This window comes from Acomys minous (genome assembly GCF_964271855.1).
Source record: "Acomys minous genome assembly, chromosome: 2".
NCBI lineage: Eukaryota > Metazoa > Chordata > Mammalia > Rodentia > Muridae > Acomys > Acomys minous.
Genome location: NC_140484.1, coordinates 59,477,706 through 59,504,537, shown reverse-complemented (window position 1 = coordinate 59,504,537; position 26,832 = coordinate 59,477,706). Strand labels below are relative to the sequence as shown.

General features: G+C 48.7%; 1 protein-coding gene across 2 annotated transcripts in view; it reads left to right on the top strand.

The window, feature by feature from the left end:
• INPP5A (inositol polyphosphate-5-phosphatase A) overlaps positions 1-26,832 on the top strand; it is a 192,902-nt gene that overhangs the window by 103,401 nt on the left and 62,669 nt on the right. For both annotated transcript variants that reach the window (XM_084766895.1, XM_084766896.1), the window contains exons 5-6: positions 16,660-16,723; positions 22,555-22,658. In XM_084766895.1, the coding sequence (XP_084623021.1) occupies positions 16,660-16,723; positions 22,555-22,658 (168 nt within the window). The remainder of the gene's footprint in view (positions 1-16,659; positions 16,724-22,554; positions 22,659-26,832) is intronic.

Here is a 26,832-nt window from a genome sequence, read left to right as displayed (position 1 = left end):
TGGGGAGCTTGTGGCTGCCATGGTCACAAGGGCAGTACCGGGCAGGGTGATGCAGGTTTGACACTCGCAGCTTGCTGAGCCAGGCCAGTGTGACCACTTTCCACTTAGGGCCTCAGTTACTATATATCTACCTTTGTCCTGTGCTCTCTGGTGAGAAATCCCTTAACAGGTCTTTGGTGAAGCTGAGCCAGGTGGCGGCAGATCCATCAGGCTGCAGACAGGCATGATGGAGGGCCATGTCACATGAGCCTAGGAAACAAATACACTGCAGGAAATGTATTGGTGAACAAACTGAAAGATTGTAAAGCTCTTAAGGACTTTGACGCTTGTTAGCATTTTTTGACAGAAAATCACTGAAGCAGTGGACATAAAAAAAAAATAGTCCTGGTGCTCACAGTGTAGCTGCTCATTCTATTTATTTGGCCTCAAGTGACGTTTCACTTTAGAGTCCCCCGTGAGCCTTGCCCTGCTCACCTATACTCTGTTTTTCCGGGGAGTTGTAGCAAGCCCTGCCTTCTGCCGCCTGTGTGCCCTGGTCATCTTGAGATGTGTTTACACTGCTGATGGAGACCGAGCCATCTCACATAGCAGTGCATCCCCTGACCCGTGAGAAGCTTGACCTCAGGTGCAGGAGCCTGCATCCTGGGTCCTTGCCTCTAGGAGCCCAGTTTGCAGAGCCTGTAGGACTCTAGTGTGTGTGTGTGTGTGGTGGTGGTGGTGGGGGTGCTCTAGTAACCTTTCTCCTGTGACCTCAAGCTGGGTCTCCTGCAGGGGCCCAGGGTCACAGTCTCTGCATGTATGCCAGGTATATGCGGCTTCAGTGGCAAGGTTTATGCACTCATCATCAAGTCCTCAACCACTTTCTTGTCTGTAGCTCAGTGCTCAGAACAAAGGTTTGAGTGCTCTGCGGAAAAGAGCTAGGGTCACTTCACCATCTGGCCTGGCACCAGTCTGTGTAACATGCTTTAGATTCAGCCCTAGCCGGAGAGGGAGATGCATGTGTCTATGAGCCAGGTGGCCACTTTTAAGATGCAGGGGTGGGGACAGCTGATTGACCGGTGTGTACTCCAGCCATATTTGTAGAGTTATACCCTGCTGACCCTTTCTTTAGTCATGAGATTGTGGCCAGGGTCAGGTAAGCTGTGCAGTCTCTGGTTCCTGGTTAACCTCCAGTGCCCAGGTGTGTACACGCTCGGGTGTGGGAGTGTGTGATATCTGTAGGAATGTCGTGGTCAAGAGTGGGTTTTCACTGTACCTCTGCTGGGTGGTTAGGGTTGTGGCCTCATCTGTTTTGGGTCCATGCCCTTTTGACTGGCTACTTGTTGCTTTACTCTGCTTTAAGCAGAGTCCTGTTTCCATGAAGAGGATGACCTAGGACATAAGTCATGGCTTCTGTGCCTGGGTTCTCATTCTCCAGTTGGTGCTGCCAAGGGACCTCCTCATCTTGTCCATTGGGGGAACTTCTCCGTTTCCTTGAAGGGAGGAGCTGCATGGTCAGAGGTTGTCCCTCCTTTTCAGAACTGCGGTGAATGGGCGTCTGGGCAGGTGTTCTAGCCCTTGCTGTGAGCTATAGGCTGTCTCGCACACGCTCCCATTTTGGAACCCCACATGGCCAAGGCCCCACCTCCTCGGGTGCTCCTTGTTCTCACAAAGGCTGAGGAGGAATGCCAGGCCACCATCACCAGAAAGCATTGTCCCAAATGTCTTGGGGTCACTGCAGTGTACCACAAAGCCACTGGGACATGGGGAGCCACTCCTGACAGCCATGAAAAAAACCCTTCCCTAAGGAAAGCCAGCTTCCCCACGTTCTTGTCTGTTGCATTTTGTAAGACGAACTTAGTTTTTCTTTTAAAGAAAATGTGTGTGTGTGTGTGTGTGTGTGTCCGTCCGTCTCTCCGTCCGTCTGTCTGTGTACAGGGGACTGTGTGCATGTGAAGCTTAGAAGACAGCTCTCAGGAGCTGATTCTCTCCTGCCACCTTGTGGGACCCAGACTATCAGTCCTGATACCCATTGAGCCATCTCAATAGCCCAGTTTTTCATTTTACACAAGGCAAAGTGGTGGCAAAACTTGAAGGAGTTTTCTGTGTAGCTTTTTTCCTTAGTTAAAAATAAAGGATGCCCTAACGGTGTCGTTCCTGTATAACAGTTTTCCAAAACCAAATATCTCAAGGTCTCCACAGCATGAGAACATTTCATGGGTGGCAACTTTCATTCCAGCTCATTGCCTGTGAACTCTAGGAAGTTGTTCTGTGCCGTAGAAAAGGAGACCCATCTGAGCACAGTCTGTGTTTGTACACATCTTGTGGCTGTTGGAGCAGGGCACGAGGAGCATGTGGGACCCAGGGTTTTATATGTGGGGACAAGAATTGATGGGCTATGTGAGAGCTCACTGCGCATCCCTCGTTGCAGAATTCTTGAAATTTAGATAGCCTCAGCGTGTATCCTTCCCATCCAACTGCTGTAGCTGATCAGGGCCTGCAATTATCTGAGACGGTCTGAAAGATTGGCCGTTCCCTGTGCAAACATCTCTCAAACGGAAATTGTTACACTTTGCTCTTCATCTTGAAATGAATGTTTGGTTGTCAATTTTTATTGCTGATGTAATGAATAAAGCCCACAGATGGCCACTGTCCCTGGGGCAGCCCCAACACTGGGGCAGAAGTACAGGCGCGGGGAGCAGTGGGCATCCCAGTCCCACTGTGCACTTGGCTCCTGAGAAGCAGAGCAGAATGGTGATCCCCCCTCCCCGCCCTTTAATTTTCTTTGAATTAATGTCCCCACTGCCTACCCAGAGAGAAGACGCCTGGCTGCTGTGCTGGAGCTGGGCAGCAGGACTGCACAGGCGGTTCTGGTCAGCGGCGGGCGAGTTTTATGTATCTCTTTATGAGTCGAGCAATGTAATGATAACATGGAGCTTGTCTCATAAATGCTGCTGTACAGCTTGGGACAGCAAGCACTTGCATGTGACCCAGATTGTCTAAGCCGCAGTCCCTTTGGGTTGGAGCAAGTCCCTTTAATAAATGTTGGCTGTCCTTCCAACCGTCATAATTATTTAAAGGGTTTTCAAAAGAGAGGGGACAAATCAAATCAGGCCATTGCTGCCGCATCCCATTGTGGAGGTAAGTGTATTTGTAAAACGTAGGCCTTGTTAGAGTCTCCTCCCAGTTTTCATCTATTATCACAATAATTGAGTTTGTAGCTGGAATTAAATTCATCAAATTGTGTTATCCTCTTTAGAAATTGGATAGGCACCCTGGCAGGGCGAGGCAGAAGTTAATCCGCTTTGCTAAAGCCTCCAGTGGCACCACGCAGCAGGGTGAGGAGGCTCAAGCGCCTTCCCGTCACCTCAGACACGCTGTGATTTCTCCTCGATCCCCAGTGCAAATAATGACATTTGAATCGAGCATTAACAGGCTTAATTACTTTAAAATTGTCATTTTAATTTACACTGATATAGTATTGATCATACAAGAGAGATTAAGCTGTTCAGCGGAGCGGATGATGGGGAATTAAACATTAAAGGGTCCTCGAGGGGCTGTGCACACTGCCTGGCGTGCGCCGGAAGAGGGATGATAGTTCTTGGTAATGAACTGGCGGCATGCGAGGACATGAATCTTGGGCTCCTGGAAAAGGGGAAATAATGGGGTTTGGGACGCACTTGCAGGTTATTCATTCGCTGCCATGCGCCAGTTCTCCAGTGATTCATCCACCTCACTGGCGTTTATTTATCCAGCAGATTCCGGAGCTCTGACCTTTTGCTAAGTACACTGAGCATAAGTTAGAGTGGAGATTTTTCAGGTGCAACTTTTTTTTTTAATCAGTGTTTGTTATTCTTTCCTTATTTCCAGTCGGCATCCAACAGAGTGGCTCCTGGTTTCCGCGTGTTCTCATGTCCGCAGGCCCTTGCCGAGGGGCCAGACGTGAGAGTGAGGTGGGGGGGAAGGTGGAGGAAACAGTGTCTCATGTGCTACTGTTGACATTTCAATGGCAGCCCCGACTTTAGTCCCACATCCCTGTGTTTGGATGGATAGCATCAGATGTCACACTGTTCTCCAGCATGGTAGCCCTTTGCCCCACGTCCCAGTTTTTAAGTTTTCTTGGACAGACTCATTGCTGTAACTATTTAGATGCTGCTGGGTAGAGCGCATGAGAAGGAAGAAGGCATGTCCATCTCGGAAGCAGGTGCGCCTGATTGGCTCCTTTTGGCTAAAATGAGAACCCATCAAATCTTTTAACCTCAGAAAGGTCTACTTTTCTTAGGTTACATCATAAAAATTTAAGTGATTGATTTTTATGCTCACCAGAGTGATGAAATTCTTGGTCACTATCCATAATGGCTTTATTTTAAACCGTGGGCTGGAGATTTAATTAAAGTATAATCAGGGAACTGAAGGAGTGCTGATGCTCCTCTCAAGGTGGGCATGAGTGTGCATGGGATGTTAGGACTCACTACTGCAAGAGTTCACTGCATGCTCACAGGGCCCATCACTGTGAGTGTGCACAGCTGCTAGGTCACACTGTTGCAAGTGTACAGAAGGTGCCAGAAGGCCTCCTTATTGTCGGTGTACACGGGTCTAGAAGGTCTCATTGTTGCACGTGTGCTGGGGATGCCAGAGGGCTCCTCGTCCCTGTAGACCTTTCCGCTTTAGAAGTGAAGAGCTTGTTGTACAGCTTAGTGGTTGCAGCCCTTTTGACGGCACTTGTGGTTTGTTGAGTTCTGAGGCCTTTCATGCACCTCTGTGATCCCACATGACTCCTGGCAGCCACTGTGTACCAAGCACAGCCCACCTGCTGGGTGTTTTTTCATCCCTTGGCTATTGTCACTGACGGAGGGCAAAGCTGGGATGCTGAGCATAGAGTAATGTGTGGCACTGGCTAGCAGATTTCAGGCAGGTGGTCCATGGATGGTGCCAGCACACTAGACCCTACTGTGTCGTTCTCTGCTGTATAGCTTTGGAATTATTAGCAGTAACAGGGAGCCAGGGAGTTCCAAGTCCCATTTTATAAACCAGAAATAATGGACTCAGAGACCCTGGTGATTGGCAGCTGTGTGTAAATGGGCTAGCCTTTTCTCAGTTTCTCTGCCCCTTCAGTTGATAGGTTGTGACCAGGGTCCCACACTGTAGACCACTGTCCGCCGTTACTGAGAGCAGACTGGGAAGGCTACCTAGGCATGGAGCCATGCAGAGCTCCTCTCCCCTCTTGCTACATGACTGCCTCCATGCTGGAGCCCATCGTGGTTCATATAATGTATAAGTGCTTGCGATCCCAGTCTTAATTTCTGGAAGAGCTGGTTCTCCATGGTCCCTCCCACTCCCTTGTCGTCTTTGTGCTTGTACACTGACTTTGCATTATATTGTAGAGACCCCATGTTGTCATGGGGACAGCTATGCACTTCTGTTCCTACCCTGTCCACTCCACCTGGGAGGGTTCCATTCTTTTCTGTGCTCAGCCACATTCTGGTCTTTATGTGGTGGTTCCAGCTGGATAACTAGAGCTTGTTTCTCCCTCACCTATGGTGCTGTTTCCGCTGGCTCCGTCTATGCTGGCTACTGCAGGGAGCCCCACTCTCAACCCTGCAATCCCTCCAGATTCCGTGGCCCTGCCGTTCCTATGCCTTTCTCCTCTCCAACTTCTTCTTCCTCTTCCACTGGCCACAACTCTCTTCCAGAAAAATCCCTTTGTCTTTGGACCTAGATGCCCAACCTTCTGAAATAAATTCTCCTCTGCAGCCTGAGCACCCTGTGTCATCAGAATCCTGTATGTCACCTGCCATCCTTCCCTTCCCCCAGCCTTGTTATCATGCACCTGTAAGACTGACCAGTATGGGTCTGACTTTCACACTAACTCTAGTGCCCCATATTTGACCTCGTCCCCTGGATGGGGAGACCTAGTGGCACTCAGAGGAAGAATAGCAAGCTACCAAGAAGAGACTTGATACCCTATGAGCATATACAGGGGGAAGAGGTCCCCCTCAGTCACAGTCATAGGGGAGGGGAGTAGGGGGAAAATGGGAGGGAAGGAGGAATGGGAGGATACAAGGGATGGGATAACAATTTAGATGTAATATGAATAAATTAATAAACTATATTTTAAAAAAAGACTGACCAGTATGAAAAGACTCATTGCCTCCCACCCTGAGACAGACTGGCAGCTGCAGCCAGTGCCTGCCTTAGTGGCCTTCCAGGAGGCCCTGCAGCTGAGCATCCCTGGGGTTGCTGGCATACCCTTCTTCCTTGACCTGAATTCCCCTGCATTTGTCCTGATATTCTGGCACTGCTTCTTCCTTTAAATGAGAATGACAGACACGTGTGAGGGCAGGGTAGTGGTGCTGAGTCTGAAAAGTGCAAACAGCAGGTCCGCTTGATGGGTGTCACTTTTCCTTGGTCTTTGTCAGGAAGGTCTAATTTATAACAAGGCCATTAGTGAGAGATAGTTGTTTTGGACATCTTTCCCGTAAGAGTTCTCCGTGATTTGCCTCAGAAAAGAGGTGAAGGTCTCCTTGTGGATGGTTAAAGCACCAAGCCCTGCTGCTGCCTACAATACCAGGCAGGGACACAGTGTTCTGGAGCTACTTTTTTTTCTGGGGGTGACCTTGGTTCTTTCCTTCTGGTTGGGGCAGAGATCATGTTTTAGGCCTGGGGAAGGTTGTCCAGGTGTGGAACTGGAAGGACTGAGATTGCTTCTCTGCTGGAGAGCTGGAGAGCTGCAGAGCCTGCTAGGCTACAGCTTTCCATCTAGGCCTTTGTATTATGTCACCATCCAAGGTCTCACTCTTGCATGTCAAAGGAATAGGCTCAGGAGAGGTGACACCTCTGACAGGAGCGTTGGGTTCTATTGGCTCGTGACACCACAGCCCATAGTGCCTGGTAAGCCCAGGAGTCTGAGGAATCCCGTGTGCTGTGCTGTTCTCATCCTCCCTGTGTTGGAGAAAAGAAACATCCAGCAGGTTTCAGTAGCTTGATGACAATCCCGAGCCCAGAAGAGGCAGGCAGGTGATCACACAAGGAGTCCCTTACTCTGGATCTGTGCTGTATGCTCAGAAACAGGGTAGGATGGAGTGATTCCAGCCATTGAAACTGTTGGCTAGGAGGTGACGTGTCACATGTTTAAGGGCCTTCATCAGAGCTTGAGGACAGGCTCCTGACAGCAACCTTCTTTGGGGTGCGGGAACCAGGAGGGGAGCCTGGTATCCTGACTTCGCTCACCGCATGGCCTGCCATGCTGCTTCTGTTACTGTTATCACTTCCACGGTGGGGAGAGGCAGGCTCACTGCGGGGAGCAGATCCAAATTGATAAAGTAGAACAAGTCTCACTTGTGCTTTGCATCTACTGGGAGCGGCCGAGCTGAAAACATCCTCAGTGAAGTACAAACAGGGCAGAAGGAAATACCATGTGGGGTGTGCCGCATTCAGGGGGAACGCATTGTGGAGTACACATGGCTCAGAGTTGGCAGTGGAAGAAGAGCCTAGGAAACCAGCAGAGAGGGAGAGGGTGCAGGAGGGAGATCATTTCTAAATGATTCGTTTATTTTTATTTTATGTGGATGTGTGTTCTGCCTGTGTGTATGTATGTGTGTACCATGTGTGTGCCTGGTGCCTGAAGAACCAGAACAAGGTGCTGGAACTGGAATTAAAGGTGGTGTGAGCTGCCATGTGGATGCTGGGAACCAAACCGCAGTCCTCTGCAAAAATAGGAGGTGCTCTCAATAGCCAAGGCATCTCTTTAGCCCCAGAAATCATTTTGGAAGGAATGCTAAGTCACAAGTTTCCAGAGTTATGGACGATCTCTATACAGATCTGGTAATCCCAGTAGATTATTATCAGAATTGAGGAAAGGATTAACCATTAACTGATTGCTCATGTTCCAGCACAACTCACAGAACAGGGGATGGGGGGTGTGCCCCCCAATACCATCCCACCCCCACCCCCCCCTCGGTGTGGCAGAAGGAGCCTTCCACGTGGAGCTCTATCTAGTAAGACCAGCTATATGGATGGAGGAGATGCTGGGACAGTAATTGTACTGCTTAGTTTAGGTCAACTTGGCACAAGCTCAAGTCACTTGGGAAGAGGGAACCCCATTGAGAAGATGTTCTTACCAGAATGGCCTGTGGTACCAGAAAGCTTGTGGTACATTTTCTTAATTAGTGGTTGATGTGAAAAGGCCTAGCCCTGTGCCACTTGTGGTTTTGAGTGCTATAAGAAAGCAGGCTGAGCAAGCCATAAGAAGCAAACAGTAAGCAGCGTTCCTTCATGGCCTCTGCATCAGCTCCTGCCTCCAGAGTCACACCCTGCTTCCTATCCTGACTTCCTTCAGTGATGGACTGTGATGTGAAAGTGGAAATGAAATTAAACCCTTTCCTCTCCAAGTTGCTTATGGTCGTGATGTTTTATCACAGCAATAGAAACCCTAACTAAGACTGTAGTGCAGGCTCGTAAGCCAGGCCAGCCTGGGCTACATAGCAAGATTCTGTTCCCCCTAAAAGAAAAATCAAAAGGAAGAGTCAATAAAGGTGAGAAAGACATTTTTACTCACATGAAATCAGAAAGGATTCATGACCAGCCGACCCACAGAAAAGACGATAAACACTAAAGGATGCTCTTCAGACAGCGACCCAAGTGAAGAAGGGAGGAAGGGAAGAAGGATGAGATGGGAAGAATGGGGCTGTGTAAGTGGGTGTCAGGCATGTAAGATAGATCATCTGTGAGAGAGAAGGTCCATCACACAGGACAGGAGCAAGTGGCGTTCTCGCTTCAAGGCCTTACAGCCCGAAAGGAGTGACAGTTAAGAAATGTCATACCTGGAGTGTGGCCATCAGGACTCAGAGCTCACTCACATACAGCCTTAGAAGAATCGCACCACAGTAGCATTTCTTTGAAACTAAGTTAAATGATTTGAAGCAGAAGTAGAAGGCAGCTTTTCAATATAATTGAAATTAAAAAATCAATTAAAGCCTTCCTGCAGTGTTTTCTGTGTTCCGTGCTTCGCTAATGGCAGGAGGTATTTTGTAAACAACTCTCGCTTGATGCTGGCCTCTCTTACTGTGCATTGTGCTTTAATTATCCTATATCCATAATGCACATAACTGGGATTGTAATCGAAAAGCTAATGATTTTTAGAAGCCAGAAGAGAAGTCAGGGCTGTTACAGTGATGTAAATGTGTTACATAATTTAATTGCCATAAAAGTCTATTGATTGACTTCTGAGGCCATTCAGATATGGAAAAAGTATAACTCAATAAATGTAATAATTAAAGCTAGATGTTATTTTAAGTTGATTTTTATATGATCATTATCAAAACTCAGTCTGCAAACTATATGTTAGCAAAAAGCATCTAGGTTGCATAGGTTCTGAGAGGAAGGTACCTCAGGGGTGCCAGTGAAGGTGCCTGTACAGGAAGCCCCATCCTCACCCAGCTCTGCCTTCATTAACTATGCAGAAAGCCTCAGGGTTGGCATCCTTTCTCATCATGGCAGAGGCGTGTAACAAGTACAGCATGCTGTATGAAGGCTACACTGTCCTGTCCACACACTCCTTTCTGCAGTGAGACAAATTGCAGGACTTGCTATTCCCGTCTGTGGTCACCAGCCACCCAGGAAATAGATGAGATTGGGCCAAGCAGGTGACTACATGGCTCTAAGGAGACACCTGCTGGCCTGTGCCATGTCTCTGTTCTGCTGTGGTACTTTGTTCGTTTTTTAGTGCTCACCTGATGTTTTCAGTCAAGCTTGAAATGGTCCATCCTCGGGACCATTGTTCATGTTAAACTGCAGGACATGGTGGAGGACCCATCATCCCTGCCCTCCACCTACTGTTCATTTTTCTGACTTCTGCTGTCCAGCCCCTCTGACCTCCCGAAGGGAATGTGAAGACAGTTAAGCCATACCTGGGTCAAAATGATTCAGAATTCAAGCTGTGTGGCTGCTCACGTCACTACCGACTTCCATACAGTCTGGCCTTAGGCTGTGCCTCCAGTGCTTTTAGAATAGCAGTCACATTGTACACCTGTGGTCATCCTCCTGGCTCACCCCTAGGTCGTTACCTATCCTTCGCTTCTCCTCTGCGGCCACTCCTTGTCTCCACTGATCTTATCCCTTACCCAGCCTTTGTTCCTTTGTCTAGGAGTTCTCCTTCCTGCCTTCCCCTCCCTGGGTCTAGACCTTCATCCCTTTTCTCTTCTCTATCCCTAGTTCCTGTTGGTGGGTTCATAATTTTATGACAGAACAGTTCACATGCTCACACTCAGTTATTAGAGGCCTGTGATTTGGCCACTGTGCTGGATAGTTTTATGTCAACTTGACACAAGCTAGAGTTATCTCAAAGGAAGGAACCTCAATTGAGAAAATGCCTCCTTAAGATATGGCTGTAGGGCATTTTCTTAGTTAGTGATCAGTTGTGGGGAGACCCCCAACTCACTGCGGGTCTTACCATCCTTGGGCTGGTGGGCCTAGGTTATAAGAAAACAGGCCGACCAAACCAGTGAGCTGCACTCCTCCATGGCTTCTGCATCAGCTCCTGCCTCCGGATCGCTGCCCTACTTGAGTTCCTATCCTCACTTTGTTGATGATGAACAGTAATGTAGAAGCGTAAGCCGAATAAAGCCTCTCCTCCCCAAGTTGCTTTGGTCATAGTGTTTCATCACAGCAATAGTGTCCCTAACTAAGATAGCCACCTTGACCACTTTTCCCTGTTCCAGACCTGGTGGTTCCCACTTCTGGCTGCCGGGTTTTCTAACTTGCCTATTCATCTTCCTTTCATATATAGCTTAGGACCACCTATGTGGAGATGCCACTGCCATAGTGGGCTTGGCCCTCCCTCCTGCATCAATTAACAGTCATGACAATGTCTCCACAGACATGCCTACAGGCCAACCTGATTGAGACATTTATTCAATTAAGGTTCCCTCTTCCTAGTTGACTAGTTGTGTCTAGTTGATAATAAAAACAAACCAGTACCCCGACACAGCCCAGGTGTCTCATCCTACTAGGAGCCTAGTCTTACTTACCCCTTCACTATCCACACCCTCAGGGTGTGTACCCCTCCCACACCCTCGTCAAGACTCTCTTGTTCTGTCCCATCTGCTCTACACTATGGTAATGTGAAATGTTAACAGGCGTACTAATCTCGTGGAATTTATTGTAGTCCAGCATAAGATATTAAGTGGCTGTTGTGTGTAGTGTTTACCCTCACTGTCAAGATGACTTGTGCTTTGCCCCCCGACAGACAGGGCCCTGCCCTTCCCAGGCTGCCTAATTGGAGATGCAACAACCAGGAGCTGTGACAGGGTTCAGCACCCCATGTACCACATGCCAGCTTCCATGGTGCACGCTTTATAAAATGCTCCTTAATTCAGGGACAGGATATCATTAACTTTGTAAGTGGATGAATACAGTGGACAACCAATTTAATTAACTTCTAATGCCGGCTGTTGGATGGGAGATGGAATGAGATTATGTGTGCATCTCACGGGCCAATGGCCAGCCTGGATGGGGTTTGGTGCCGAAGGTCAGGGGGTGGGGAGGGAGCAGCTTTCTACTATCGTCTCCTGTCCAGCCCTAGGAGCCAAAATGCGTCAGCTCTCAGTTTGTACTGTTTACAAAGGAGTACACCCTGTGACAGTGACATGCTAAATGCAGCCTTTCCCACGTGTCCCCCACTACACACACACAAGTAATGCTAGGGAGACAGGCAGTAATGCTGCCTCATCCAATTAGATTGGCTGCCCATGAGTTTATTATACAGGGAAGGATCAATAGCGCTCTACATTGATTGAAACGAAAGCTTTGTTTCATTTATTATTGTTTATAATCTAATGAATGTTAAAATAACTTTGCTTTGATTTATTGCTCAATCTGTTAAATTGTTTTAAAGCCAGTACTCTCAGGGCTTGCTTACCTTTGGGGTATGGTCAGAAAAGCTTTTTGTGTGTGTGTGTGTGTGTGTGTGTGTGTGTGTGTGTGTGTGTGTGTGTGTGTGTGTGTGAGCACACCCAGCTTCTGAGAAGCTGTGCTTCAGGTCATTTTTGAGGCATAAGTAGATAGTTGAGTATACCAGGTAGAGCTGCTCGGCCAACTGGACCCTAAGGGCATTGTGCTGAGGGAATTCCTCCAGGAACTAATCTTTCCTGGGGCACTCTTGTCACATTCCTGCCCTCAGTAAGCTTCTCTTGGAAGGAGAAAAGTATGAAGATCAGCCAGGCAGCTGGGGTATGCAGCATTTCCAAGGAATAATAGGGTGCTGGGCTGGGCCTATGCTTCTTGGAGGAGGTGGTGTTTCCACGGAGACTTGGACTAGCAGGGGGTTCCTGTGAGAATCACCTGGAAGAGGAGAAACAAGGCATACCATGACCCCAGTGGCAGAGACCTTGATTTGCCTGAGCACACAGCCCAGAAGTTGTGTATTTGTAGAAAGCTGGTGCACTACTGGGTGGAGAGGAAATTGAGGAGGCAATAGCGGTGGCAGAAGCAACACTCACTTAGAGCTGACGGCTTAGTGTAGTCAGAGGAGAGAATGGGAATTAGAGGCAGACAGTGGGTGTATGGTCTATCCGGTTTGCTGAGGAAGTGGAGGTGGGTGTTGAGGATACATGCGGGGATGGGAAGATGCTGGAGGACTCAGGGAGACCATACTTTCCAGGGAGCAAGAGGAGAGGAGGGGTAGCCTACATCCTGAGCTGAGAGATTCAGCTTCTGAGAGACCTGGCGGGGGGGTGGTGGTGTTTGTGCAGCCACCAGAGGATCTTTGAGGAAGGGCCAGCACAATGTATGTGACCTTATCAACTGCAGATGGGTGGAGGCCACCCTAGAAGGCCGAGAAGAAAGACAGAAAGGCTTCGCCGGGCAGGGGGGAGGGGGCAGAGACTTCAGAGAAGAGAGTGTGATATTCTGGAACGTCACAATGAAAGTACAAACCTATCATTTCATCACTCAGGAGGCTGAGGCAGAAGGCAAGCCTGGACTCTGAAAAGAGGAAGGGAAGGAGGGCGGGGCAGGTGTCCTGTGTTGCTGAGAAGTGCCTGTCTGATTTGCAGCGTGAACACCATTGAAGAGTTGGAATAGAGTAATATTGTGGTGGCGAGAGCAGAAACAAGCTTGGAAGCCAATATTTTTTTAAGCAAAAGTACTAAACACAGTATACAAAGCAGAATTCCATGTGATATAAAAAACATGCTAAGGCCAAGTTGGGTTTGTGCCCAGTATGCAAGGCAGGCATATTCACACAGGTGCTTTAATGTCACCGTGTGGAAATGGTAAGGCCTCAGCCCCATCAGTGGTTAATCCTGAGAGAGTGTCTGCCCATGATGACGGCAACATAGTGGGGCAAGGCTACGTCCTTCACCGTGGGATGAGAGCATCTGGCAGGCATAGGGGACGTCTGGGGGAGGAGTAGGGAAGTGTGAATGGTTCAGCCTCCTCAGGGTTTATTACGCTGTCAATTCTAGTTTGGAACACCTAGGATCTCTGATTTCAGGCCTAAAGATCACTTATTATATCTTACAATGCCCTTTCCTGCTCATAGATTGATCTCACTTAAAAAAGCAAAAAGCTTGGATCTAGAGACACTTTGTCTGTAGAAACAACATGATACGGTCTTATGTGACATATCACTTGCCCGGTTCTATATGATCTTTAATGAACACAGCTGGCCTCTGAAGAGGCCGTTAGTCTTCTTGCGATCGCCTCATTGTCCTGTCATCATCTGTCCCAGCAGTCACAGCAGTGGCACCTGAGAAGCCTCCCAAGAGGCATGCTGGGTGCTTTTAGTGTGGAGCCCTTGGTGTTGTGGAAGCTGCTCAGCATTTTCACAGGGCATCTGGCCACAGATAAAGTAGGCTGTTCCCACCTGAGGGTCAGTCACATGTAGGAGATGCTTATGTGACACCCCCCTCTCATTCATAGAATCTGTGAGGCAGATGGCACTGTTGTGTATCTCTATTGATGAGTTCATTTGGCTTGAGTTTAGCATTAAGCCATTTCCCGGAAGAGTGAGCCAGCCCCACACAGGAGCCTAGGTTAATGGTGTGCTCTTCGCTGCCGACATCGCAGCAGAAATGATAGATTACCCAAACCAATTTGTTTGAGAATACACAGTGATAGAGGTGTTTCTAAGTAATAGCTTCATGTCTCTTCGGTGTGGGCTCCTGCTGTAGACCAGGAAACTCCCAGGCTTGTGGGTGGCTCAATCAGGGGCACACCAAAGCACATTGCTTCTTGACCCTGCATCAAACCTGTAAACAGTAGTTGGCCTCAGTTGTTCTGACGCTCCTGTGGGTGCAAGCTGAGCCTTCCGCTGTTAACTTCAAGCAATGGAGATATGTGATTGGCTGTATTCTCCCTGAGATTGTGTTGTATCATTTCTAGCCAATGCCTCATTTCTAGCCAGTGTGGCTGATGGGGGCTGGCAAGTAGGTCCACCTGACCAGGCCAGATCTCCTCCGCACAATCCCTATCATGTCCCCACTTAGCTGGGAGTCTGGACCCAGAGTGCATTGCACAACCAACCCTGATAGCAGTGGCAGAAACACAGTAGAGGCTGGCTGCTCATTAGCAGAAAATTAATAGTCACTGGTGATAGGTTTATAAATATGTAAAATGTATTTTAATTGTTTATAATGGAAAAGACAGTGAGTCAATACTCCAAAATGTGAAAGATATGCTATCAACATGTTCTGTGTTTGGGAGCCTTCTGGTGGCAACCCCCAGTACCCAACCATACAGACTCTGTGCCCTGTGATGACAGATAGATGGATGATACAGTGGTGAAAACCCTGCAAAGTTGGGTTGAACTTTGACACTGGGTAATCATTAGAGCTAATAGTGGAGTTTCTGATTCTAAGAACGGCAGTTTTGATGTCTTGATTGCAGCTTATTTCCATTTGTTTATCATAAACCTCAGTATTATGTCAGCCTTCTCATGTAGGAGGCAAGGTTTAGTGTCCAAAGTGGCCTTCATTACACTGGAGTCCCCCTTCACCTGAGGCAGGTAGAGAGGTATCCTGCCCAAGGCTGAGTGTCATGTGGGCCTGGAGCAAGTGTTAGGTCCATGCTGCGCTCAGCCCTGCAGTTTTCTCCTCTGGCCCATAGAGGAGGCTCAGTCCCTGCATCTGCATGAACTGTGGTCTCTCTGTTGATGCAGTCTCAAGAAGGCAAGCTAAAAGGTGGCTGCTTCCACGTTCTATGAAAGTGCCTCACTTACACGTGTGACTTAGTGGGTCTAGCTCGACTACCCTGAGAGCAGAGGCACCTTCCTGCCACAGTGTAAACAGGGACAGAGGACATACCCAGCAGAGCCCTGGGATCTTCTAGAGGTAAGATCAATGTGATAAGCACAGAGCACCTTGTGAAGGGATGTCTGGCAGGATGCAGCTGGGCAGGAGGAGAAGTGAGGGAAAAAACCCACAGGATTTCAGGAGGCCCTGGATCCTGGGACTGAAAGCATGGAGGTGAGCTATGTGGGAAGTAGAAGGCTGAAGGATGATCTAGACATTTCTGGGGCCTGATGGGGATATAAAATGGCATAAAGAAGGAGTAGGGTGAGCCCTTTTCCACCCCATTGTGGAGTGGCCAGCACAGTTTAGGGAAACAGATAGAATTCCACATAGTCATGTACCAGATGGGGTCCAGTTTAAGGGAATGTGTGCAAACCCATAGTCCAGGTACCTCAAATGCAAGACTTGGGTGGAGTTTCCTGCATTGGTAATCAGAGTTTTATAGGATGTGATAGCCAGAGATAAATATTAAAACCAAGCAGTATTACAAAAGAATTTGAGCTTTACCTTTGAAAGCCCAAAAAGGTCATCTCTGCTGCCAGCAGGCATGACCTTGGCCTTCCATTTCGCTGTCCTTGGGGTTGATGGCAGGTATAGACCAGGCTATTCCTATGTGGATGCTGAGGAAGAAGGACCAAACCCATCCTTATGTGGACATTGAGCTGGGTAACCCGACCTGTTCCTTTGTAGACACTGAGCTGGGGAACACCTTAGACTTTGTAGGCATTCTGGCTGGGGGAAGAAACTGTTTCTATGTGAACACTGAGTTGCAGGGGGGTCAGACCAACTCTCTGTGGACACTGAGTTGGGGACCAGATTCATCCTTCTGTGGACACTGAGCTGGGGGGCCAATCTTTGCTGTGAGAGCACTCTAGCTGGGGTCCCAGACTCTTCCTGTGTGGACGTTAGAGCTGGGAATTGACTAACTTGTATACTTTTGTCCATATTTATTGAAGTCATTTGTTTTCCAACTCCATGTCTCTTAGTGTAAGTCCCTTCTGGGCCTATGTGTGTTCATGGAGTAGATGGTGGTGGGCATTAAGCCGTGGAAGCAGATGAGTGAAGTCCGGGGAGATGAGCCCATATCTCCCGAGAAACCTCACGAAAATGTCTGCAGTCCAGAATGTGCAACTTGGGACAGCAACCCAGTAGCTGTCTGCTTGCTAGTTTGACGGTGCTGCTCCAAGCTGACTAGTTCACCCCTTTGCTGTGCCGGGTGGTGGGTGGTGGTGGGTGCTGGCCAGCCTGCAGCCACCGTTGCCTCTGTGCTGGGACTGAGTGATGGCTTATCTTCTCTGCTGTCCTTGCAGAAGCTTCTTTTGGGGCTGGGAACCTCACATGGTAGAGAACCACTACTGCCCTGACCTTGTCTTTCTCTTTGCTCCTACAGGCACTAGGAAGCTTTTATTTTCTTCATGAATCCTTAAAAAACATCTACCAGTTTGACTTTAAAGGTAAGACTCCATGGCAGCTCCCACGATCTGTTTTTGCAGCCCGTCCCTTGGTCTGGACTCTCCAGGTCTCTCTAGCTCTATTGCCATGAGAAGGACTGCATGGTCTGTGTTTCATGTCATTTGCACATCTTGAAAATCTGGCCCCTGGCCTCCCTGAGGAGAGATGCTGCTGGCCGGCCCTGCCTGTCCTGGGTCACATGCCAAAGCTCCAGCCCCTCTTCTGCCCATCTCAGTGGACTCTAGCTTTCTCACAGGAACTCGGAGGAGAGAGCTTTCTACCCAGGCTCTGTTGAAATGTGAGAGAATGAAATGGAATAGGAGGATTGCATATTTCAGAAACAGAAGTGGACATATTTGTGGTGGTGACAAATTCTGACTGTCACTTAGTGGCTAGTGTTGGGCTGGCGCTGTCTGCCTGAGTGTCACTACTGATATGGTCCTTTCCACAGTTCACCTAATGGAGTCTTTGGGGGCACCTGATGGGTGGAGCTGGAGGGATTTCCTCAGGGCCCTATCTGCCTGTTCCATGCTATCGCTTCTGCTGTACCTTCTTGAACCTTCTTGAACTCCATGCTAGTCTGGGGTCAGATCACGTCACTTGGAAAGTCACTGAGTTCATGACAATTGTGGAAGTAACTGCTACTACACATTTAAATGCTTGGTTCCCAGCCGGTGGCTCTGTTTGGGATTGGTGTTTGTGGAGGCTCAGGCTGTGGGGCCTAGCTGGAGGGTAATGGGTCCCAGGGGTCTAGCACCGAGCTAGAGCCTGATTCTGCCACCCCTACCTGCGAAGGCTTTCTGCCATGATGGATTGAACTCTTAAACCCTGAGCCAAAATCATGCTCTTCTAAGTTACTTCTTGCTGGGTATTCGTAACCGCTGTCCTCGGCTGGTTCAGGTTAACTGGTGGTGTGTTCACCCAGAGAAAGATTTCCTAGGAGTCGGGGCGGGGCTGTCTTTTCCTCACTGCTCCAGCAGCCTGTCCTGCCCTGTGCTGGGCAGAGTTCTGGGCAGCAGAGTGTTGTCATTGTGCTTCTGCGGCTTCTTCTCAGTACAGCACTTGTCTTTCTCACCAAGGAGGTGGCTGGGGCTGCTTTCCCATGGCTCCGTGGACATGAGATGCCAGTGCATGTCCCTAGCAGTGAGGTTCAGACATGGACTGTTCCCTTCAAAGCTAGGGTAAGACACCGCACTCAGGAGGCAGAAGCAGGTAGATCTTTGAGTTTAAGGCGAGCCTTGCCTTCAGGGTGAGTTTCAGGACAGCCAATACTACACAAAGAAACTCTATCTCGGGGCAGAAAAGAATATCAAACTCAAGAGGTTCTGAATACATAAAAAACCATTTGCATACATATTTTACTACTAAATGAAACCAGTCATACTGTGCCTTGTCAACACACAGTTCACTCTGCAAAACCTTACCCAGGAGCCTCCCATTGCCAGTAGGGACAGAAGCAGAGAAAGTGTGGGCACATGCTCAGCACACTTCTATCAGGGGTAAGACAGGACTGTGCAAACATACTGCCTGACCTGGTGACGGCTGACACTCATGGAGCCTGCAGGGTCATCTCAGTAAGAGAAGTAAGAACCTAGTTAGAAATTTAAGGAGTCTCTGAAAGAACAGCAGGGATAGAGGGGAGGGTTTACTTTCTGATTCGGTATACAATGTTTGGAAGACTTGGTGCCCGTTCTCACAGATGCAAGCACAGCAGTTCTTTTTGGATTCAACAGGAATAAGGTCACAGGGAAAAACCATGCCCCAGCAGACAGGTAGGTGCAGGGGCATGCATGTACATGCAGTGGGAATTGACTGGACCCAGGAGGCTGGTGTGGACGAGCATGGAGAGGAAGGTTCCCGGGATCCATGTGTTTGAGTTTTAATTCTAGGCGTCCCATAAAGATCTCACAGTCAAGATCAGGTACTCCCTTCTGCTTCTCGGGCCTTGCCTTCAAGGAGATCACATCCCCAGCCAACTAGGCTCTCACCAGAACCCATCTGGCCAGGAAAGTGAGGCTCTCAACCCCAGCTTCTAGCCTTCTTGTCTTATGGGGTGTGGGGCTCTTGAGCAATGGGACAATCACAGCCTGGTGCAGACTTAGTGCAAGATAGGTGCTGCTCTGACTCTTCGACGATGCCTCACTGGAAAGCCTCGGGCAGCAGAGATAAACACAAGGGCGGAGAGAGTGAATGCTTCACGCCATAGCTGCAGGGAACATGGCCCCAGCCCAGCCCATCTGTCTGCTTCTTTGACCCAGGGACTCATGTTCTGCCCTCAGCAATGTGCTAACAACTTAAAAATCAGGCTAAGGAGATGAACTGAGTCTCTGACACCGAATCAAATATGACAGAGATCTGGGATGATCGTACTGGAATTAAAAGCAAGCATGGTTAATTCACACAGGAATGGGGTACAGGAAAGTAGGAAACAAACTTCATTATAAATGGGGGGAGAAAAGAAAGACTGGAGGCAAAATGAATGGTATGGAGTACAGAAAATCAGAGAGAATTGGTTCTTAGAAGAGATCTATTAAATTGATAAACTGTTAGCCCTATGAATCAAGAACAAAAAAGAAGAAAGACACAAAGCATTGATAACAGAAATGAGTAGGAGACTACTCAGAAATAGGTAAGGGACCACCACTGACAGCAGGGTAATAACAGAATATTATAGCAAATCTGTGCCTGTAAGTTTAATAATATGATGGAGCAGTTGTAGGGACATCACAGTATATACCTGTACAAAGGCTTTGTGGCTGAAAATACCCACAACTGTGAATGAAGTTGATTGACTCAGTGGTAAACCTGAAAAAAAGTGCCAGGCCCAGGTGGGTTCACTGATGAAGCTACTGAGGAAACTTCAGCGTTCTGGACAAAGCTCCCAGGAACAAGCCAAGGAGCACCCATGACCTTCCCTGCAAGGCCAGCACTGCTTGAACCCCAAAGCCAGACAGAGACACTGGAAAGAGGTGAGACGGCAGACTGCTTCATGAGAGTAAAATGCAAAAGTTCTCAGGAAGATGTTTGCACCGTGTAGGAAGGAGCATATACTGCAAACAGTTGGGATTTACTGTAGACACGCAATGGACTTTACGTTCCAAAGTCAGCCAGTAAAGTTGCTCACACCATCTGTTAAAGAAAGGAAACCTTGTGACCAGGCCATGTGGCAGAATTCAGCAAATATTCCCAACAAACTAGGAATAGAGATGACCATCCTCCACTGGACAAGAAAACCAGCTACAAAACCCTCCAGCATGCATCAGAGTTAATAAGAAAACTAGAGAAATGAACAGTGTGTCATTATAGGCAGATGCCGGTCAGGCACCGAGAGAAGTGATCAGATGAAAGATGCAGGATCCCAGCTGTAACTGTCTGGAAGCGGCAGACCTCTAGAGACACACAGCATGGCTAGGTGGAGTGATGTGTCTGAGCACAGAGGGCCTTTTGAACAGAAAAACAAGTGCATGCAGTTCTGTAGCCCTGGGTACATGACATTCCCAAAACCCAGAGCACTGCAGCATGAAAAGCTAAGTATCAGTGTTGGGGGAGGGAGGTACATGTGCAGTCTCTACTGGATCTGAAAATAACCTCCCCCAAGCAGGGTTTCTCTGTGTAACCTTGACTGTCTTGGACTAGCTTTGTAGACCAGGCTGGCCTTGAACTCACCAAGTTCTTCCTGCTTCCTTGAATGCACAGAATTCCCTTTGCATCTGAGAGTGCTGGGATTATAGGCTTGTGACACCATACCCAGCTGAAAATGACCTTTTTAAGATGTGTCCTCCCACCCCAGTTTCTTCCTCATCCTCAGGCAACAAGATGGCTGCTGGATTCCTTCGAAACCCAGTGGCTTCTCACAGTCGCTGCCTTTCCTCCACCCATGTTTACACATAGACCTGCCTTCCCTAGGCACAGCCCTTTCCGTACTTGTGAGATCTTCCTCCTCGGTGTATGTCTTCAGCTGAGAGACACTGACATGTGGCATTCTCTAACTGACACTGTTCTGAATGATAGAAGTTTAGAAGACAGCAATTAGACCAGCCTTTCCATAGGAATAGACAAGTGACCGAGTGTCTGAGAGTACTGTATGTCTGTTCTTGTCCCTTGCCCAGCCTCTTTCCTGTCTGAGTGGGTCTCTGGGTTTTTTGTTTTGTTTTTTGTTTTTTTGTTTGCTTGTTTTTTTTGTTTTGTTTTGTTTGTTTGTTTGTTTTTTGCTGTTGTGTCATTTTTTCCATCTCAAGACCACAGGGCCCACTGAGGGGATGGGCATGATGACAAGAGGTAAGTATTGGACTCTAGCTTTGTGGGTCTGGTGGAGGGGCATTTTGCATCCCACTGACAACCTGTTGGGAAGGCTACCACCCTGGGTACCCCATGGATATCTATCTGTTCAGGTCGTCAGCCTCTGGTGGAAGCTTCTGCCAGATACTTGGCCACCCTAGCATGAGGGCTATGTATCAGATGCCCTCCTATGGGATTGTTGGGCATCAGCAGCAAGTGTTCCTGGGGCCAAGTGCACTTCTGCCCTAACATAGGCCTCAGTGAGACCTGTCTGACCCTGCTGCCTACCCTCCCCGGGTGCTGGCTTCTGCCTCTGCCGAGGCCTTTTTCCCTCTGAGTGAGAGAGACACAGTTGCCCTTCTGAAGTGAAGGTAGTGGATGTTGGCTTCAAAGCCAAGCGTACTCGTGTCCTCTAGTATGCGGGGAATATAATCAGAGGCCCATGATGCCATCAGCTCACAGCTGACCCAGTTCCAGGACAGGGTCTCATGGGCTTTCAGCACATGGGTCCGTCAGCACAACCCAAACCAAATCATAGGCCTGAGTGGGGGACCCCCTGGCTCTCACTGTCTCCTTAGAATCAAAACTTTGTTTTTTGTCTGGGTTCAACTTCTACTGTATGTATGTATGTATGTATGTATGTATGTATGTATGTATGTATCCTCAGCCAGCTCTTGCTGTCCCACTCTTTTCTGTAGTATGGAAAGCACCCGAGACAATGAAAGTCCTGATGTTCCTAGAATGTAAGATGTCCCTAAACTCCTGGCAGCCGCTGGTCCAAGGCTGGTCTCCAAGAACCTGATTGACAACCCAAGAGCTTCTGTTCTTAGCCTAGAAATCTTAAGATGCTGGGTCTGGTAGCCAGGGAACAAGACCGTCTGGACTATGTACTGGACGTGGGGGTCAAATGTTACCTGAACCTTCTGGCCCCATGCAGAGGTCAGCAGTTCCCTTGTCTCGCCTCTTAGGGCCGTGAGAAATACATTCTCACGTTTCTTGTGTGTCACTGAGACATGGGACACTTTTCTATAGACAGGACCTCTCTCAGCTGCCGGTGGAAAAACTCAGACCAGGACCTGCCACAGTGCTGTCAGCACAGGAGGGGTAGGGTAGCAGGCAGCAGGGCAGGTCTCTGTCTACATCTCACGTAAAAACTGTTCCCTGGAATATGAGTGATGTCGTCCGTGTGTGAAGAGGAAATCAATGTTGTTAAATAAATTCATGTGAAGGTCTGAGTGAATGGAAATTCCACAGCCCTCTTAAATATATTCACGGCTTTCAGAGAGGGTGCCAATTAGCCCCTGTAAATCTGCAGGCTGGGAGCTCTTAGGGGATAATGAAGTAAAGTGTGAGGTTCCAGGTCATGGAACAAGAATTTATGAGCCGCGGGCACCTCTGGAGCAGCGCTTGGCCCCTTGCCTGCTTGGAGGCATCCTTCTGACCCAGGGCCTGCTGCGGTAGGGCCTGCGCCCCCCCCCCCCCCCTGCCAGCCTGTGGCTAGTTGTTAGGGTGGAGCAATGGTGTTAATCTCTGTCATTCTTCCTGTCTTTTCCAGCTAAGAAGTATAAGAAAGTCACTGGCAAGGAGATCTACTCGGACACTTTGGAGAGCACGCCGATGCTGGAGAAGGAGAAGTTCCCACAGGACTACTTTCCTGAGGTGTGTGAGGACTGCTGCCTCCTCATCACCACACTGATTATCAGAATGAGTGAGTCAGAGGCGATGTAGGTTTGGACTGTCCTCCGCTGTCAGCAATCACAGTCAGCTGTAACCCTGTGGGGCTATTTTCCTTGGAGTTTGGGGTGATCTGAGCTGCCCTGGATAAGGGCACAGAGAACCAGGAGCTCAGGTTTTGTTGTCACTAAACTCAAAAGTGTCACTTCTAGTCAGGAGAGCTATTCTCAAAAAAGGAGGAAAATGTCTTCCTTCTCTCTTGGGCTGATACGGTGGCCGGGAGGCACCGTGTGCCCTGGTGTGCTGACTTACGTGCCATGCTGTGCAGGAGCTATGCACATGGTACACCTGCACCTTCCCTGGGGGTTGCTGGAGTGAGAGCTAACACTGAGGAGGAGCCCCCACCCCCACCCCCCGCCCCCGGTTGCCGCAGCCGGTAAAGACATGGCAGCTAACACAGAACTGGTGGCAGTTGCATCTGCTTGATAGAATTTAGAAATTAAAACGCCAAAAGCCACTTTCTGCCTCTGCTCAGCTGTGAGCAGCTTCCTTCAGGCTTCCTTTTGCCACATTGCCCTGAACCATCGCTTGAAGTACAGTAGGTATTGGAGGCCCCGGCTAGAAGTGTCTGAGGTGCTGAGGTGGGAAGAACTGAGAAGCGGCCCCTAATGGCTGCTGGCAGTTCATGTGTCCCACCTTTGCCATGGTGTTGGCTGCACTGTGTAGTAATATACTTCCTCAGAGCTTGTTTGTTTGTTTGTTTGTTTGTTTTTAAAGCAAGATCACAGCTATATTAACTTGCATTATAATTGTGCCTTGAATGAAGGGACTATGGATGCCTCTTGTCAGCTTATGTCTTGGCTTTCCCATCCATTGTCCCCTGGCAGAGGATGTCCCTGCTGCCTCAGGTCTACCCCAGCTCATTTTCTTGGCCCTTCTGCTTCAGGTGTCCTGATGGTGGAGGAGGGTGGCAGGGAAGGTTCTGGCCTTATGTGGTCCAAATTTAATAATAGCCGAGTCTGAATGTTGCTGATTTCCATGGAAGGGCCCCATGAGTGTTGTTTCCATGAAAAAGACATGAACCAACAAGCCAGCTTTAGAGTCTAGTTATGGCTGACTTTGCCTTTCCGCCTGCCCAGGTCAGATCCCAGTTACCTCAGAGGTCTCTGTGCAGTCTCACTGACTATGTCATTTCTCACTCAAAATAGCCTGGACATGAGAGGCCCAGGTAGAAATGACGGATGCTGGGCAGTGTAGGGGAGGCCTGGAAGCCAGGGCTGGCTGAGGTTGTACCGTGCATGCCCTGTGCTCTGGCTTTGAGATGTTCCCTTGCAGGGCAGGTGGAGTGCGCTGAAAGGTAGTTTTGGGCACAGGCATAAGCTGTGGTGCATGTGCCAGTTCCCTTACCCCCATTAAATATTTCTTTAAACTATCTTACACACTGAGAAGTGTGGTAAGTAGACAGCCATGTGGGCCCCATCCTGTTAGAGTCAAGTTGTTACTGTATGTACAGCCTGTGTCTCAGACGTGACTGGACCGATGCCCTCACCCTGTACTCTGCAGTAGGACGCTCCTGAGGACAGTGTCTGCCCTCTCTCTAAAAGCCTTAAGTGTGCCTGGTGCTCTGATGAGCCCTGCACTGTGCTCAGCGTTTTAGTTCCTGTGGGTACAGTTGCACTGTGCCTCTGCCACATCTCTACACATATCCACAGACGTGTGGTGTTCCGTGTAAGAACCCAGTGTGCAGCCTTCATCCCCGCCAGCTATGGGTAGTCTCCCTTTTACCTTATCCTCCCATCGCTCTTTGAATTCCAGAACTTGACTTCCATCAGCTGGTCCACAGGCCTGCAGGGAGCGTGAGTGCTGTCTTGGGCTTTCATGTGCTCAAACTTATGTTGTGGGCTATGCCACGACACCACAGTAGTTAATAGCAACAAAATCTCACTTTAAAGCCACAAACTCCAATCTCTGTCAGTTCTGTGGTGCTTCTTAAGGTATAGAACATCACAGCTCATGCTGTATTCCAACAGGGAAGGACCTGGGGCTCCAGTTCAGAAGTCACCAGCAACAGCTCTGTCCAGTGCCTCAATCTCCCCGCCCAGGCTTGCCCCTTCATGCCAAGCCAGGCCGTCATTGCACCCGGCACATTTAGGGGAGAGAATTAGTTGAAGACTGATCTCTCTTTCTTTTATTGCCATCACTTAAGGATAATCTAAATGTAATTACTGTGATGGAGGCATAATGCAATTCCAAATAATGACGGCCCTCTGCTTCTAAAACTAACAAAACTTTCTCTGCTGATTTATGGGTGCTTCTGGCTCAGTATGAATTTCAAATGGCGCCTCTGGGAGCAACACTCCAGATAACACGAGGCCATTTTTAAAAAGCAGATTTGTGTAGTCGATCGGACGGAGTCATTTTTTTCCTCTTGGCCGTGGTGAGAAATTGGTTGTTACCATAGATCACAGGCCCTGCTGCATGTGCCCATGAAAGATGAATTAATTCCACTAATGCTCCAAGCAGGCCTTCCTCAGTGGGGCTGCTTGGTGATAACCTCCCGCAGCCCCGCTTTTCTCTGCTGCGATTTATGCTCTCTCAGTAGATGAAGCTGCCTGGATTCGCAATCCATCTGCTGGCTCAAGGAACCCTATTAACAGGGGACTGAGCAGAGGCCGCATGAGGTGAGCACTGTGCTGTCCTCGGGGGGCCTGTGCGGGTTCCCTTTCTATGGCCATGGCCCCAGCTAAGAGAGGAGAAGCCATGTGACAGGCTGGGCACCACCACCCCAGGGATATGAAAATCTTGCCTTTCCCATCGGCTCAGAGGAGTTTATAAGTGAAAGTTTCAGAAAGTGGTCAGTGAGAGGAAAGTGCCAGAACATGGGACCCATCAGAGCCGAGCCCCACCTACCCTCTGTGCACTGCCCCCATCCGCAGTGGCCAGGTGACAGCTTTTGTAGCTGAGTGCTTCTAGGGCTTCCAAGACCTTTACTATGGCCTGGGCTCCTGCTTCCATGCCTGTGTGTGGGGGCCTTCCCTGCCCACAGTCATAAGTAGGTATATGTGAGTGTGTTTACATGTACATGTCTCACTTCCTTTGCATGTATTTATGTGTGCTGTACATCGAGGGTAATCAGAGAGGCCCCACTAAGGGATGTCCTTGTCAGAAAGGTACCCAATGGTCTGCTGATGGGTATTGGGGTGTGGTCCTGATGGCTAACCCCATGTAGAAACAAGCATGCAAGTGTTCATGCTTGACTGTAAATGAAAAATGAGTTGTCAGAAAGATGGAACCTTGGTCCAGGAGAAAGAAAGCTCACCCAGGTTCTGTTTCCTTGTTCGGGTTGCTGGCAGTCTGAGGAAGTTGAGGCTCTTTTCCTCCTGATTGAAGGGACAGCATTTAGTCCAGATTTCCTTTTAGGTCACTCAGGGAGTGTGGGGTGCTGAAGGAGGACTGTCTTTTGGAGTAACTCAGTGGCGCTCGCTGGCCCTTGGAAGGACAGAGATACGTCCTAACCCAGACCAGGGACATGGAAAAGCCTGAGGCCATACACTGTGAGAGTGCCCGAGTGCCCCAGGTTGTGGTTACCTCTTGCCAGTCTGTCACAATATTGGAAATGGTGTCTGAGTGGTCATATTTGTAGTGATAAAAGTGTGCCTCAGAGGCAGTATGTTTTCTGTAAATATTTTGCCAAGCCATTGGGTTATACAAATATTAATAACTATTATATCTCTTGAAATTCACCTACGACTCAAAGAAAGTCTCACATCTAGCTAGAATCCTAATTGCAGTTATTACCAACATCTGTTATTTAAAAATGCACGTTTTGTTGTGTATCCAGTTAGTAATTTACATTGAAGCCAGTGCTCTGCTGTGGAAATTTAATTTTTAAAACAATATGTGTATATATATTCAAGATGCACAATGTTTACATAAATTTGAAAACTGAGGAGAAAATCCCTGGTCCTAAATTCGCAAATGCCTTCTGTTTGCAATGGCAGCAGAGCTGTTGCCCACTGTGTAGTTCTAGGCAAAGTGACCGCAAGTGGGCCTGGCTTGCTGTTTCATTGGAAGAGCGTTTAGTTAGAGGGCAGGTAACTGCAGGATGGCTGCTCCTGCTGTAGGCACACTACTCAGTGCTGTAGACAACTCCACATGC